General features: G+C 44.7%; 1 protein-coding gene across 1 annotated transcript in view; it reads left to right on the top strand.

Moving 5' to 3' along the window:
- Positions 7,145-15,540, top strand: part of LOC102168248 (antigen WC1.1) — a 67,949-nt gene continuing 59,553 nt past the window's right edge. Inside the window, exons 1-2 of the mRNA XM_018048529.1 lie at positions 7,145-7,217; positions 11,260-11,580. Of these exons, the coding sequence (XP_017904018.1) occupies positions 7,145-7,217; positions 11,260-11,580 (394 nt within the window). The remainder of the gene's footprint in view (positions 7,218-11,259; positions 11,581-15,540) is intronic.

Genomic DNA, 15,540 nt, shown 5'->3' with positions numbered 1-15,540 from the left:
CAGCCCTGGGTGTTCTTTGGAAGGAATGATGCTAAAGCTGAAACTCCAGTATTTTGGCCATCTCATGAGAAGAGCTGACTCATTGGAAAACACTCTGATGCTGGGAGGGATTGGGGGCAGGAGGAGAAGGTGATGACAGAGGATGAGATAGCTGGATAGCATAACTGACTCGATGCACATGAGTTTGAGTGAAGTCCAGGTGTTGGTGATGGACAGGGATGCCTGGCGTGCTGCAATTCATGGGGTTGCAAAGAGTCAGACACGACTGAGTGACTGAACTGAACTGAACTGAACTGAGCATCTATTAACTTATAGAGAGTGGAAATACAGAGCTTATACACAGGAACAGGCCTCACTCCAATCCTGGGCCTTGGAAGGGCCTCAGCAGATGCCTGCAGCCTGTAGGAGCCTTGGAGAGCATGCCCAGATGTGGACGGATTCGATGATAAGGAAAAGAGAATCTATTCACAGACTTATAGATGTTAAAGGAGGAACACATTTTGCTGTGTTTCCAGTGTCTTAAGCTGGTCTCACCTGCACCAAAGCTCCATGTGTAATAGAGCATCAGTTCACAGAGCTCAAGTCTGAGCAACCACAGCCTTTGAACTATGAGGGCCATCCCAGTGGCACTAATCTTGGGTTTAAGAATGACGACCCACAGGAGCTCAATAGCTCTGGAGTTGGTCATTACAACTCTGAGCAGAGGTGGATTAATCATGAAGCTAATGAAGCTTCACTTTCACAGCCTCTCCTTACAACAGCCCCTTCCAAGTCCCATGAGGGAAGCCCTAGGGCTGTGCTCACAAGGATATAGGTTTTGAAACCGACATTTTCTTGAGATGAATAAAAAATGTTCAGCAAAATTATTTCTTAACCAGATGTGAAGTAGTTTATTAAGTGCATGAAGCACTAAATCCAGGAATTAAATTTGTTCAGGACATCAAGAAAAGACTTAGGGGGCTTAGACAGTACATGCTGAATACTTACCTTTTCATTAGTACAGGATTGGTGGAAGGTAAAAACAGGATCAAAGATGATGAACTGACTAACTCAGAGGAAAGAAGAGCTGTTTAAGGATGAAGGTCAAGGTGCTAAGAGACAGATTCGGGAAACTGAGCCTGACTGTCAGCACAGAGTGATGTAAAGGGAACAGGAGATGCACCAGGGGCGGGTGCAGTTAGACAGGACTTGCATTAGTTGTTGGTCACTCAGAAATGGTGACTGAGAAACAACCAAGCCCAACAGAGGAAGCAAGGTGAGGCCTGAGGGAGCAGCTTGGGATGAAGACACAGAAGGAAGGGGAGATCCAGGGAAGGACCTGCTTCACGTGAAAGATTCTGTCTTCTTTTCAAGTCTTCTTTCTCCTTTGTATCCATCAGAAGAGACTCTGCTCTGCTGCTGCAAAAAGTGACCCGCAAATCTCAGTCACATACACACATATATATACACACACACACACAGACACAAATACTCATACATACACACTCATACAAACACACACACACACTCATACACACACACACACACACACACACTCATCACAACCTACAGATGTTTGTGATCAGTGAGGCTCTTGCACATGCACCATCTGGAACATGTAGCCTCTGGGGCAGGGAAAAGAGACTAGAGAGTCACACTTGGGCTTTTCCGGCCTACACTCAGAAGTGACACAGGTGACACCACCCACGCTTCATTGGCCACAATGAGTCACCAGGGAGTAGAAATGCAGCTATTTGACAAGTATTGATGTCTATCCACATCCTTCAGTAGAACTCCTGAGAGCAGTGCTGTCAGTTTTTTCTCACCTTGCAGAAGCTTCTGAGGTACAGCTTTGTGCAGAGATTGAACATGATCTGACCCTCCAGAGTGGGCTTGAAGGCATTTTCTGTTTGGATCCTTTGGCTGGTGTGTCTCTGACTCCTTCCTCCACCTCAGTCTGTGCCGGGTGGGGTCAGTCAGATTAGTGCCCCCGCCTCCCTTCCCTGCTCGGCATCACTCACTGCATAGTGGTTTTCAGCATTTGTTCACACATTCATTGCTTATCCAATGTTTGTTAAACCCCTTCTCTGTGTCTTTACTTGATCTTATAGAGACACTGAAGAACAAGGCACAACACTTGCTCTCAAGAAGCCCCCACTTTAGAGGCAACAAGAAAGTTTTTACAGATTGAAGAGACACAGCAGTAATTTTGAGCTGGAGGAATTAGAAAGAGTTCACAGAGGTGCCAACTCTGTGCATCTAAACACAGGGAAAGATACACATATTTTCTTTCTGTAGTGGGCTTGGAAATGTGTCCTCTAGAATTCAACTGGAGAAGGCAATGGCACCCCACTCCAGTATTCTTGCCTGGAAAATCCCATGGATAGAGGAGCCTGGTGGGCTACAGTCCATGGGGTCGCACAGAGTCGGACATGACTGAGTGACTTCACTTTCACGCATTGGAGAAGGAAATGGCAACCCACTCCAGTGTTTTTGCCTGGAGAATCCCAGGGATGGGGGATCCTGATGGGCTGCTGTCTATGGGGTCGCACAGAGTCGGACACGACTGAAGCGACTTAGCAGCAGCAGCAGCAGCAGAATTCAAATATGCATAAATGTAATATTCACTATTTTTATAACTGATTTCATCTTGTGCAGTAGCAAGTGGTGTTTGCATGAATTGAAAGTTCCACAAAGTTAAAACAGACTCTCCTGTTTAAAATCACAGACTCTCCCATTAAAAATTTGTCCCCCAAGTTAGCTTAGGTTTATGGTAATAATTACCTTGTCAACTCTAGTTGAAGCTCCCTGCTGACACTGGTTTTCCTGTATTTAAGGAGACATCTTCTTGTCTCTCCTCCCCCAGATGGTGTCTGGCGTGGGAGGGTTTCTTCCTTCCCAACAGCAGTGGGGAAGTGTCCTTGGTCTGCATGCTCTCCACTTAAAAGCTGCTTGTCTTTGATTTAGTAGCTTTGATTGCTCAGGTTTCTGCCATGCTCTCTGTTAGATGTTGCTGGTTGTAGACTGTTAAGGGCTGAAGAGAGATGATGGGCTGGACCTCAGCCAGCTCATGACCAAGCTCATCACATGCCCTTATGATGAAGTGGTCTTTAGTAAAGAAGCCTTTACCAACCTTGGTCTCATCCATACAAGGAACACAGATGGTGAGGTGGGTCTCCAAAACTTTGTTGTAACAAATCATTAATTGTTTCCTTTTAAAGTTATACAGTTATTTTTTAATCCAAAAATATTTTGTATATTAGTCACTCTGATTGGTCCTGAAAATGTCCCTCTACCAAGGATATTTAATTATTAATTTTCCCAGCAAAGAGATTACTGAACCTCTGAAACCTCCATATTTTCATAGTGATTTGGGCATAATAATGCTACATATTGTATTGCTTTACAACCCATGAGATGAAATAAACAGTCTAAGTTAAAGAACAGGATTCTTACTGGTCTTTACTTCTGCACTTCTAATTTAATACAGAAGCTGTTAAACTAAATTTTTTTATAACAGAATTTCTTCCTGTTACAGTTATGTGTGGTTTGAACTGAAAATATGCCAAAAGATAAGTATATAAACATCTGGACCACATGGCCATATCTGATTAAGACCAGAACAGGAGGCTTCATGGTGTTCACCTGTCAGTGTGCTGAGGTCTGTCTTCTTTATCTTTAGATATTCAAAGATGCAGCATTTATACACGTTTAGAACTGGCTCTCTCAGCACTGCTCTTGGAATGGGGCTAGCCTTGTGTCTGGTATTGCAACTGACTGCATTCATTGCAGAAAAGTGTAGAAGTGAACCATACCTAGCTTGTGCCATTTAATCTATTGAAATAGCATTACAACAAGTGACACAACTTGCATTGTGCTGTTAAGTCCTCACACCAAGTTAAATTATATCTCAAAAGATTTCTTTTGATTGAAATGATTTGTGTAAAATACCTGGCTGACATCCATTCATTCAGGTATACAATAGACATCATTTAGGATTTTTAATTAGCAGGCACTGGGGATAAGGAGGTGAATTAGACACAGAACCTTTACCAAGTCCATTTATAAAGTAAAATTAGCAAGTAAACAACTTAAGTCATGAGGTTCACAGTTGGTAAGGTCGAGGTTCATGAGCAGTAGAACCTCTCTCTGGGGCACAGAGAGAAGGGGCGATGTATGGAAGACTCACAACTCTGGCCCCAGTCACCATCACAGCATGTGTCCTGGGAGAGTTCTGACAGGTCCAGTCAAGGCTCCAGGTAACAGAATTGAATTCCTGTTCTAGAGTCCTGGGATTCCTGGGATGGGATGGAGAGAGGGGCCCTAATATTGCTTCTCCGCCAAGATGATGTACTACTGTTGACTAGTGGTTATATCTCTTACTAATGCAACTTATTTAATTCTAACCAAAACTCTGTCAACTATACACAAGTATAACTCTCCTTTTACAGACAAAGCCACTGTACAGAGAGTGTAAGGACCCTGTTCAAGGTCACACACATGGTATGTGGCTGAGCTCTGAGTCAGGCCGGGGCAGACTGGTTCCTGAGCCTGTTCTCCTGACCCCTGAACTTCACATGGACACAGCTAGGTTAGTGTCCTCCCTAAAGCTTTCCTCCTTCAAATCTTGGATGAGGTTAGACACTGAGATTTCCTTATGTGTCAGAGAAGACGAACCTTCATCAAAGGGTGAGCTGGTCCCTGCTGACCCTGCATCCCCAGCTCTGGGGTAGAAGGTGCGGCCTGGGCACAGTCTGCTGGTGCTGGCTTAGCCCCTCCTTCCAGCCCACTCCATCCTTATAGCAGGGTGTGGAGTCCCTAACAGTATGTTACCTGCGAGGTCTCCATCCTGAGGTGAGACCACGTGTACCTGGTTCACTAAGTGCGTCCCTGTGTCATCCTGTGGGAGGAATGACTGGACTCCAGGAAGCGCATCCTGTATCTAGGTGTCTGTCTGGTGGTTTCTGGTGATGCTGTGGAGTGGAGTCCATAACTGGGTAAAGAGTGGTGACTCTGGGCCCCAGGGGGAGTAGAGCAACAACGCTAGTGACTGAGCAGATCCTGTTCCTACTCCAGCGCCTGAGTTTATGTTCTGGTTCTGACATTTATAATCAGTGATTATCACTCCTGTGTTAAGCATCCAGAAGGAGATGGGGTTCATGCACAGAGAGGGGCTCGGGAGTCAGAGGAACACAGGACAAGGAAGTGTTATAAAATAACGGGTTAATGTTACCATATTTAGAGGGAGAAAGCATGTGTTCAGTGGCCTTTTCTCCCTTTTCGTTTACCTGAGTCTCAAGTAGGAAGGATGCGTATGGCAGGACAGAGAAGCTGTGTCTGCTGACCGGGATGAGGGGTCCTTCCAGTGGGGGATGTGACAGGCCTGTGGACTGGTCCACAGCTTCCCTCCGTGTTGGCTTCATGAGACCTTCAGGTGTGGGTGGGGAAGGGTGTGACGCCATCTCGGGGCTCTGGTGGGCACTCTGGGGCATGTGTGTCATAGACGAGTCCTTCCCAAGTTTGTGCTGAAATGATGAGAGTCAGGGTGAGGGGGCCTCAGGGTGGGTTTGTGTGGACCACAAGGTGCATCATGAGAGTCTTTAGCCCTAGGGAGTATGAGGAGTGAAGCAGTATGTTAGTGACCTTGAATTTCGATGGAAGAGCTCTGTCTTGCCTTGTTACTGCCCTTCTCAGTCTCTATACTCATCCCTGGGCTGCTTTCTGGAGAGCATCTGGGAGCTTCTCTGATCAGTGGGACACAGCAAGGCAGCAGTGGCCACTCTGGACATCAGCCCCTTCTGTTTGGCTCTGTGCCCTCAACCCACCTGGGCTTCCATTCTTGCCACCACCTTCCCTCTTGAGCTCAGAATGAATGATCCCTCTTCTCTTTTCTGCTTCATTCGCCTCTTCTTTGCCCCTTGCCTGCAGCCACTGTGCAGCAGAATACTTTCTATTTATCCTTCTGTCTGGGGGCAGTTCCCTTAAATAATATTTTGCATCTTCTTTAGTTATGGCTTATAACACAGGTGGGTTCTGAATCCTATCAAACCAAACTCTCAATATCCAAAGGGGGAAATCGTGAAGTTTAGAAAATGTTAATCTGTCTAAGCTACATATTTTCTTCTAGAGATCCCCACTGCTATTTTGGAGGGCCAGGGTTGAATGATGACTACTACTTTCTCTTTGTTTCCTGTAGCAGCAATCTCTTTCTCTCCTGAAGCATCATTTGTTGACTAGGTGAAAGGGGTATTTCACATATAATGAAATGCAATAAAGAGAAAGGGGTTTCGCATGTCTGAAAATCCCTTATAAGGCTTCCCAGGTGGTTCAGCAATAAAGAACCTGCCTATCAATGCAGGAGACACAGGAGACATGGGTTTGATCCTTGGGTCTAGAGGAACACTTTGAGAGGAATCCCATTTCTAGAGAAATGGCTACCCACTCTAGTAGTCTTGCTTGGGAAAGCCTATGGACAGAGGAGCCTGGCGGGTTACAGCCCAGGGGTCACAAAGAGAAGGACACAACTGAGCAGAAACACACCTTCTCCAGGACCCAGTCTCCAGATCATTCTGAGAAGGGAAGAAAGACCTGCAGTCTCATTCCCTCAGCTTAATGGTTTCCACCTCACCCTCTCCATGGTCACGTGTGAATTCCTGCAATCCTTGTCCTCATTTTCTGCTCGTCCAATAAATATCCTTGTATTTCAAGCCTTCTTGTAGTACTCTGCTTCCAGCCTGAGGTCAGTACTGGGAAGATCAGTGTTTGATTTCACTATGGTTATTCCCCGTGGGCCAATCGATTCCACAACCTGACTCTGTGAAATCTCACAGTCCTTGGGGATCGGCCAGGGTGATCAGAGGCAAGAAAGGTTTTCTACGCCAGCCCTGATTATGGGGCCCGGCTCTCAGGACCACGGAAGCAGGAGGTCAAAGGACCGTGTTGCTCATATAAGGAGATGTTGAAGACGCAGAAGCTCATTGGTGTCTGAGCTTCAGAAAGTGGCAGATGCAGCCTGCGATAGTGCCTGAAATGGTGAGAGGTGTCGCTATTGGCTCTCAGGAGGGAGGGTGTAAGGGGTGGTCTATATAGACCCCGGTGGCACCCTGACACTCCTCACAGGCTGATCCTGCAGCTGGGACTGTGACCTTGAGGACGTGGGGTCAGGATGGCTCTCGGCGGACACCTCTCCCTGCACGGACTCTGTGTCCTCCTCCTCGGCACCGTGGTGGGTGGTCAAGGTAAGAGCTGCCCCTCTGTCCTGGGTCCACAGCAGGGGAGTGGACGCCTTGATGAAGGGAAAGGTGTATGGAGTTGTGGAGCTGCAGTCTTAGTGTTTTTGACTAAAAAGTAGCCACGCTGACTGTGAACACTGGTCCCTCTCCTGTGCGAGGTCCACTGGTAGTAGAGGCATATTTTACAGAGCAGTGAGGCTTGGTCTGGACCGAGCTGGGTCAGCCTGAGTCCCCTCCACTGTCTCCCTTGTTCTCAGGGAGCTTCTAGGAGTCCCAGTGGCTCCCAGTGTGTGGAAGATCCAGAAACTGACCCCAGCGGGGACTCTGGGCTGTTCCCACACGCTCCACGTGCCTGGTGTGTGAGTGCTGCCCCTGGGTCCCCGTGTTTCCTGTGTCTGTGCTCCTGTAGGCTCTGTGCTTGTGTGTGTGTGTGTGTGTGTGTGTATGTGTGCAGGTGAGAAGTGTGTGAGGGGGTGTGTGTGTGTGAGGGTATGAGGAGTGTGTGTGTGTGAGGAGTGTGTGTGTGTATGTGTGTGTGAGGAGTTAATGTATTTGTGTGTGTGAGGGTGTGAAGAGCGTGTGTGTGTGCAGTATGTGAGGAGTGTATGAGTGGTGTATGAGGATGTGTGAGGAGTGTTTGAGTAGCGTGGGAGATTGTGTGTGTTTGTGTGAGAATATGTGTGTGTATGTGGGAGTGTGTGAGGCTGTGTGTGTAAGGGGGATGGAGCCTGTCTCTGTGAGAGGAACGGGGCTGCTGAGCATGGACTGTGTCTGCTGGTCTGTGAAGCACTTGGGTGTCCACAGGGCTGGGTGTCACGGCCACTCCTTGTAACTGGATCAGAGATAATCGTGCCCCTGCCCGCCTCTCTCTGGCTCCTCTCTCCCGTCCCCCAGGCTTCTCTCTGCTTGTTGACGTGTCTGCCTAGCTCTGGGCTCTGTGAGAGGCTCTGCCTGCTGGCCTTGCCTGTTCCTACCAGGTGTCATTAGGGAGCAGAGAAGCCCGTGTTCAGGAGAGGGGACCTCTTGTCTGTAGAGATCAGTTGATGCATAGCCTCAGGTGTATAAGTTCCCGAGTCCCTGCCTCGGTCCCTGTGATGTTTCCTGATGTGCTGGGGGCCTGGGACGGTCCTTTCCCCTCCCAGGAGCTGCTGTGACTCTGTAGGGAGCCCTTTCTCTCGTGCCCTCTCCTGATCCTCCCTGGAGCTGCTTTCCCCTGAGTGAGGGTGGAGTGTGTTACCAATCCTTCCTCATGGTCTGCAGGGTTTCTTTGGACAAATCCGCTCATCTCCTTATGGGAGTCCTCTTGGGTGACAGAACTTTTTCCTTCTCTTTAGACTTAGAATTCTCTCTTTGTCTTTGCTTTTGGATAGTTTACACTGTGAGTCTTGGAGAAGGTTGTTTTGGCTTGAAATTTTGGGGTGACTTATTAGCTTCTTGAACTTAGATGTCCAGATCTTTCCCCAGGTTTGGAAATTCGCAGCCTGTCTTTCTGTTTTAATTATTCACTTTTGGCTGTGCTAGGTCTCCTTGCTGCCCACGGGCTTTCTCTAGCTGTGTTGAGCAGGGGCAGCTCCTCGCTGCAGTGCACAGGCTTCTCACTGCAGGGGCTTCTCTTGGTGCAGAGCACAGGCTCTGGGTGCACACGTTTCAGCAGCTGGCTGAAGCACGCTGGCTTAGTTGCTCTGCGGCATGAGGCATCTTCCTGGAGCAGGGATTGAACCCATGTCCCCTGCATTAGCAGGTGGATTCTTAACCACTACTCCACCAGGGAAGTCCTCAGCCCTTAATTCTTTTCTCCTTCACTTCTTCCTCTATGACTCCAGTCCGTACATTGTTTCTCTTTATGGTGTACATATTTCCACTGGCTTTCTATATTCCTTTTATTCTCTTTTGGCTCCTCTATTTGGATGCTTTCAACTAATCTTTATTCTAACTTATTGGTTCTTTCTTTTCCTTGGTCAAGTTTGTTGTTGAATCTCTGTACTGAATTCTTTAGTTTACGCATTGTATTGTGTTCGTGCTAAATCGCCTCCGTCATGTGTGACTCTTTGTGACCCCATGGACTGTAGCCCACCAGGGTCCTCTGTCCATGGGATTCACCAGGCAAGAATACTGGAGTGGGTTGCTATGTACTCCTCCAGGGGATCTTCCAGACCCAGGGATCATACCTGAGTCTCTTACCTCTCCTGCACTGGCAGACGGGTTCCCTAGCGTCACCTGGAAAGCCCATTCATTTATTATTCAGTTTCAAAATATCTGGTTAGTTCTTTTTTATAAAAAAATGTATATGTCTTTATTGGTCTTATCGATTCTTCAGGGCTCCTTCTTATTTACTGTCCAACTCTCACATCCATACAGGACTACTGGGAACCATCATCTGTGCTTGTTATTAATTCTTTCAGGGATAAAATCTGCTGCCTCAGTCTGAGAGCAGGTCACTGTGAACTGTGATTTCTCCTGCCATGTGGTTGCTATTGGTCTTTGCTCTTCTTTCTTATGCCTAGCCAGCTCTATAAGACTGGCTCAGCTTTGCAGGCCTGCGTGAAGTGAACCTGAAGCAGGATTTTCATATGGTGCCCCCAAAGGCTAGGGACACTGGTTACTCAGCCTGCTTTTACCCTCCTGGTGAGAGGAACTCTCCTGGCACCCTTGACACTGAGTGATTCTGGTTTGGAGGATGTAATGATGCCTCCAAAATGATAGTATCTTGGCGTGGTCAAACTTCTTAGGGTACTCCAGATCTTTCTGGAGCTGTTTTTGTTACTGATTGCTGTCTAAGTTTGGTCTTTTTTAAGAGGATGGGGGCTGCTGTCTCCTACAGCAGCATTTTGGTAATGGCACATTTGAGGTCTTTGTTCTTTGAGAGAATGGTTTTGATGTAGAATTTGAGATTGGCAATTCTATTTTTTTCTTTCAGTAAATCTAAGGCTTCAGTCTGCTCTACCCTGACATCTGTTTTTGTTCTTGGGGTTTTAGATGTTAGTATAGATGTTTCTCAATTTTATATACCTAGTCTTTATCTTAGTATTTTTCTTTCTGTCAATTTTCTGCTGTCATTTTCCATTTTAGTGAAAGTAAGCTAGGTTGGTGTAGTGAAAAAACAAGGTGTGTCCTTATATAACATGTTCTGTTCACTTTGGCAGGACTTCTGCTATCGTAATTCTTCAAGCACTCAGGTTGTTGAATTCTCCACCATTGTATTATGCTCCCACTGCAATACAAGGCTGCAGTATTTGCTGTGGTAGAAAAATATACTGGCTCTTAAATGTTTCCATGTGGAAGTAACATCATTTGTTCTGCCACTTTGTTGAATGAGCCAGATCACATGGTTATGCTTAACTTCAAATAGGCAAGGAAGTATTACTATTTCCACATGCTCGCAAAAAGAGAATTTTAAATGTTGCTGAACACTAGTAATGTCTCCATCTATAATGTTCCTACAAATGAACTCCTTTTTAGTGCAGAAACCAGAGTCGTCTTAAAACTTAATATGCTAAAGTGCCATCTGATCACTTTTGTCAAATTCCATTTGTTAGATGCATGTTACTAGGTACATTCGAGTGTGGATTACACAAGGACATGAACACCAGGTGGCTGGAATAATTGGGACACTTCAGAGCCTGTTACCCCAGCCCTCTGTTCCTAAGCTGGATGAGATGCTCCCTGTGGACAGGGAAGGAGAGGGAGGATTCCTCCCTGGATCCTGGGCCATGAGCTGTAACTGAGACAGAGAAGCTGGGCCCTAGTAGCCTTGGGCACATCTACAGGGAGGGCAGCGTCCCGAGTCTCTGAAGGCCTGTCCTTGGTGGTGTCCCTGGAGCCGGATTGTGAGAAATACCTGGTGCTTCCCTTGCTGCTCCAGGTTCAGTGATGGCACATTGGGGGCTTAGAGTTGGCCATGGTGGGAATGTTTATACCACAGAGGTCAAGAAATACTATATCCCATGCACTCTTTCACTCCTCAGAGAACTTATATTTTAAATATATCACTGCAAGCCTCCTAAAATCTCTCCTGTGTCCTGTGTCCTCTGTCTGTTCTTTCTTGCAGCTCTGGAGCTGAGGTTGAAGGATGGAGCCCACCACTGTGAGGGGAGAGTGGAAGTGAAGCACCAAGGAGAATGGGGCACAGTGAATGATGACCGCTGGAGATTGGAGGATGCATCTGTAGTGTGCAGACAGCTGGGGTGTGGAGCTGCCATTGGCTTTCCTGGAGGGGCTTATTTTGGGCCAGGACTTGGCCCCATTTGGCTTTTGTATACTTCATGTGAAGGGACAGAGTCAACTGTCAGTGACTGTAGGCATTCTGATATTAAAGACCATCGTAATGATAGCTATTACCACGACTGGGATGCTGGAGTAGTCTGCTCAGGTAAGTCCTGTCTGATCTGGGAAGGGATCTCTAGCAGGAAAAGCCTCTGTCTTATCACCAGAATGACTCGAGATTATGGATTATAGCCTTTAGAACATGCTTAGGTGAAGGGTCTGTGTGATGCGTCACAGAAGGTAGAGAAGTCAGGTCAGAAGTTTCACAGATACAGCTGCTGTGTTTGACCTCTGTGACATCATCTTATCATTGTAATTGTTCTTTATTCTTTGACATAATGGTCAGTACGGTGTGGGTATGTGGTGGGGGTGAGGGAGGTCACAGGAGAGTTGTGGGCAACAAGGTTTATCATACTCATAGGTCCTAAAACTCAGAGTCACACACTCCATCAAGTTGGTATGTAGGGAATGTGCCAATAGAATAGGCTCAACAAAGCAATGGTGACCCTAAAAGGGCATGTGAATACCCATGGACAAGTGACCATACTGGGGGTCAGGGTGCAGTTACACAAGGAAAAGGTGTGAGGGGATTTCACTGGTGCATTTAAATGTCTCTAGGTCACAGTCAGAGGAACCAGAAGTGGGACTTGTGGCAGAAAAATCTCATCACCCTGGTGCACCTGATCAAGAGAGTGGGGAGCTCACACCACATTTGCAGGGATGTTTAGGGAGCAGAAAATGCAGTCTTGAAGTTTACAACACAGCAGCTGAAGCGCATCATGTGTAAGAGGCAGTGAAGCTCAGAGGACCTGAAGCGACTCCTATGAAGTGCTCAGTGCTGTCTATGTGTTTGACCTGTGCCAAGGTGGATGCAGGAAAGACAGCAGTGAAACTAGGGTGTGAGTGGGTGGTCACAGTATTTGGCAGAGGCTTCTAGGTGTTATCATAATTGTGGATTGGATGTCCAGGATATTAATCCCATCAGAGCAGTTGGACTGGAGGAAGATATTGTCAGTTATCACAGTGAGTTCCCTCAAGTAGGCAGCTGGTTTTAGGCAAGAATCACCCCGTCTGATGTGATCATGGGACAAGGGATCCCTGAGGACATCTGCAGTAGGTCCTTAGCAGCCACAGCCAATCAGCTCTTGCGTGTTTATGTTGAAGAAGATCATTGGAAAAGTGATCTTTTCTAATCTCACCTTCAGCAGATCTTTGATGATTCTAGTTGAAGCCCTTAAGAAAAAAATTCTTTTCCTTTTCAAAAAGTACCTTATTGAGGTATGACTGACATACAAAACTGCTTGATAAGTATGCATTTGTGAAATCATTACAGCATTTATGTCACAAATCTATTCATCTCTTCAAAAAGTTTTCTTCCATTCTCTTTATCATTCTTATTAAAAATAATTATTTTCAAGGTGCTTTTATTTTTTTCCTTATTATTATTATTATTTACTTTACAATATTGTATTGGTTTTTCCACACATCAACATGAATCCAGAAACTTTTGTTTTAAGCAAACCCATTTTCTGGCATCTCAAGTAACCTTCCTCATTGTCACAATGTCCTAATCATGGTTCTAACTGTAGTTAAATTTGTGGAAACACTACAGGTGTCTCTACCATATTTCGATAAATCAGCATCTGAATGAAAATGGAGTGTGTGATGTTTGAACTTTCTGTGAAATTAGAACTTCCAATGTTATCATCCTAAGAAGATTGATGTCTTGATATTAATTCCAGTTAAGATACGCTTAAAGGTAAAGAAGTGGAGAGTGCTCTGATATTTAAACCCCAATTGTGGTTTGTACTCCCTGACTACCATTGCTCTAACTTAGGCTCTCACATTTTATGAATGGTTCCAGGTTCCTTCTATTTCTCTTTTTGCCACTAGTTTCCTCCCCTTGGTCTGTCTTTTCAGACATGTTTTAATGATGCGAAGATAAGTTAAAGTGGTGGTGATGTAGTAGAGATAAGATTAGAATAGCTTGTCTTTTCATTATCTCAGTCAAAATCGAACTCTTGGAGTTTCTTCTGCTTAATCTTAGGAGTCAGGAATGAAAGAGAAATTTCAGCCTCAGTAGTGGATTGTTGGAAGTGGAGTGCTGTGTTTAGGAGAAATCTAGAGTAGAAGCAATGACCAGAGAGGAATGTAGAGAAGCTTGTTTGAAATGAGGAGGAGATTTCAATGAGGGGCTAAACAAATTGAGAAGGACTGTGGTGCAAGTGTTCCAAGTTGCTTCAGTCCTGTCCTACTCTTTGTGACACTGTGGACTGTAGCCCACCAGCTCCTCTGTCCATGGGATTCTCCAGGCAAGAATACTGGAGTGGGTTGCCATTTCCTTCTCCAGGGGATCGTCCTCACCCAAGGATCAAACCTGGGTTTCCTGCATTGCAGGCAGAGTCTTGATTATCTTCTGAGCCACCAGGGACTACAGTACTGAAGTGCAAAATGGTGAGGGGATGAAGATGCAAGGATTACAGGAGGGGAGGGCTGGAAAAATGCAGTCAACTCGTACATTCACCACAGCCTCTGTGTTACACTTCCTTCCTACCCTCATTCTTTCCCTCCCTCTCTTCCTTTATCTTGCTGTGGGAGTCATTTCTGAGCTCTGTGGAAGTGCTAGCATTTGGAGGTTGCAGTTTTCTTAGAGGAAAGTTTTTATAATATGGATTCTGTTTATTTAACAAATATAAATTTACTCATATTTTTCTCTTTTTTTGTATCAGATTTCGGTGAGTTGTGTTTCACAAGTAATGCGTTTTCAAGGACTAGGCCCACTTTACAAAAAAATTTTCAAATTAGAATAACACTGGTTCATAATCTCATATCTTTAGATGTCGGGAAGATCTATAATGACATTCCTCCTTTTGTTACTGGTGGTGTTAGTTTGCGTTCCCTCTTTTTTCTTAATTGGTTTTGCTAGATTATCTGTTAATGTTCTTTTTAAGAGAATCACTAATTGACCCTATTGATTTTTTTGATTTGTATTTGCTTTCTACTTAATTGATTTCTGTACTCAGTTTTCACTCTTCTTTTTCAGTTATAATTTTCCCTGATAGCTTAGTTGGTAAGCAGTCTGCCTGCAATGCAGGAGACCCCTGTTTGATTCCTGGGTCAGGAAGGTCCCCTGGAGAAGGGATAGGCTACCCACTCCAGTATTCTTGGGCTTCCCTTGTGGCTCAGCTGGTAAAGAGTCTGCCTGCAATGCGGGGTACCTGGGTTCGATCCCTGGGTTAGGAAGATCCCCTAGAGAAGGGAAAGGCTATTCCATGGATTGTATAGACCATGGGGTCACAAAGAGTCAGACACGACTGAGCAACTTTCACTTTCCAGTTATGATTGTTGTTGCTTTTGTAGATTCTTGAGTCTTGGATCATTTTCTTTCTTTTTTAAAAAATTTTTTTTATTTTTTAATATATATAATATTTCAGTTAATATTGTTTTTTAAATTTTACTTTACAATACTGTATTGGTTTTGCCATACGTTTCTGTTTCTATTTTTATTCTAATGTAGGCATCAGGTAGTGTCAAGGTTCTAAATTTTCTTCTAAGCATCACTTTATTTTTAGCCACCAGTTTTGCTAGTATATAATTTCTTTTGTATTACCATAAAATATTTCTTTTTCTCTGAATGTATTCTTTGTCTTATAGTCTGACCTTGTATGATATTAATATAGATACTGTATACAGTCTTCTCTGATTTGTGTTTGCATAGTATATAATTTTTTATCATTTTAATGTTTCTGTGTTTATATTCAAACACATATATATATTTATAGACAGTACATTGTTTTGTCTTATTTTATCTGGTCTGATCATCTTGTTTTTTATTTGGAGTGCTTAAGTTATTTACATTTAATGTAATTATTGATATAATTGGGTTTAAGTGTACTTGCCTGCTATTTGTTATATCTTTGTTCCTATTTTAATCTTTGAGTATATTATTTTATCATAAAACTCTATTGGCTTATTAATCATATCAGATTTTTAGGTGATAATAATGTTGAATTATTTTTAAAAATTTTAAAATAATTTTAATTTATTTTTGGCTGTGCTGGGTCTT

This window comes from Capra hircus, chromosome 5, assembly GCF_001704415.2.
Source record: "Capra hircus breed San Clemente chromosome 5, ASM170441v1, whole genome shotgun sequence".
Taxonomy (NCBI): Eukaryota; Metazoa; Chordata; class Mammalia; order Artiodactyla; family Bovidae; genus Capra; species Capra hircus.
This window is presented reverse-complemented; position numbering and strand designations above follow the sequence as displayed.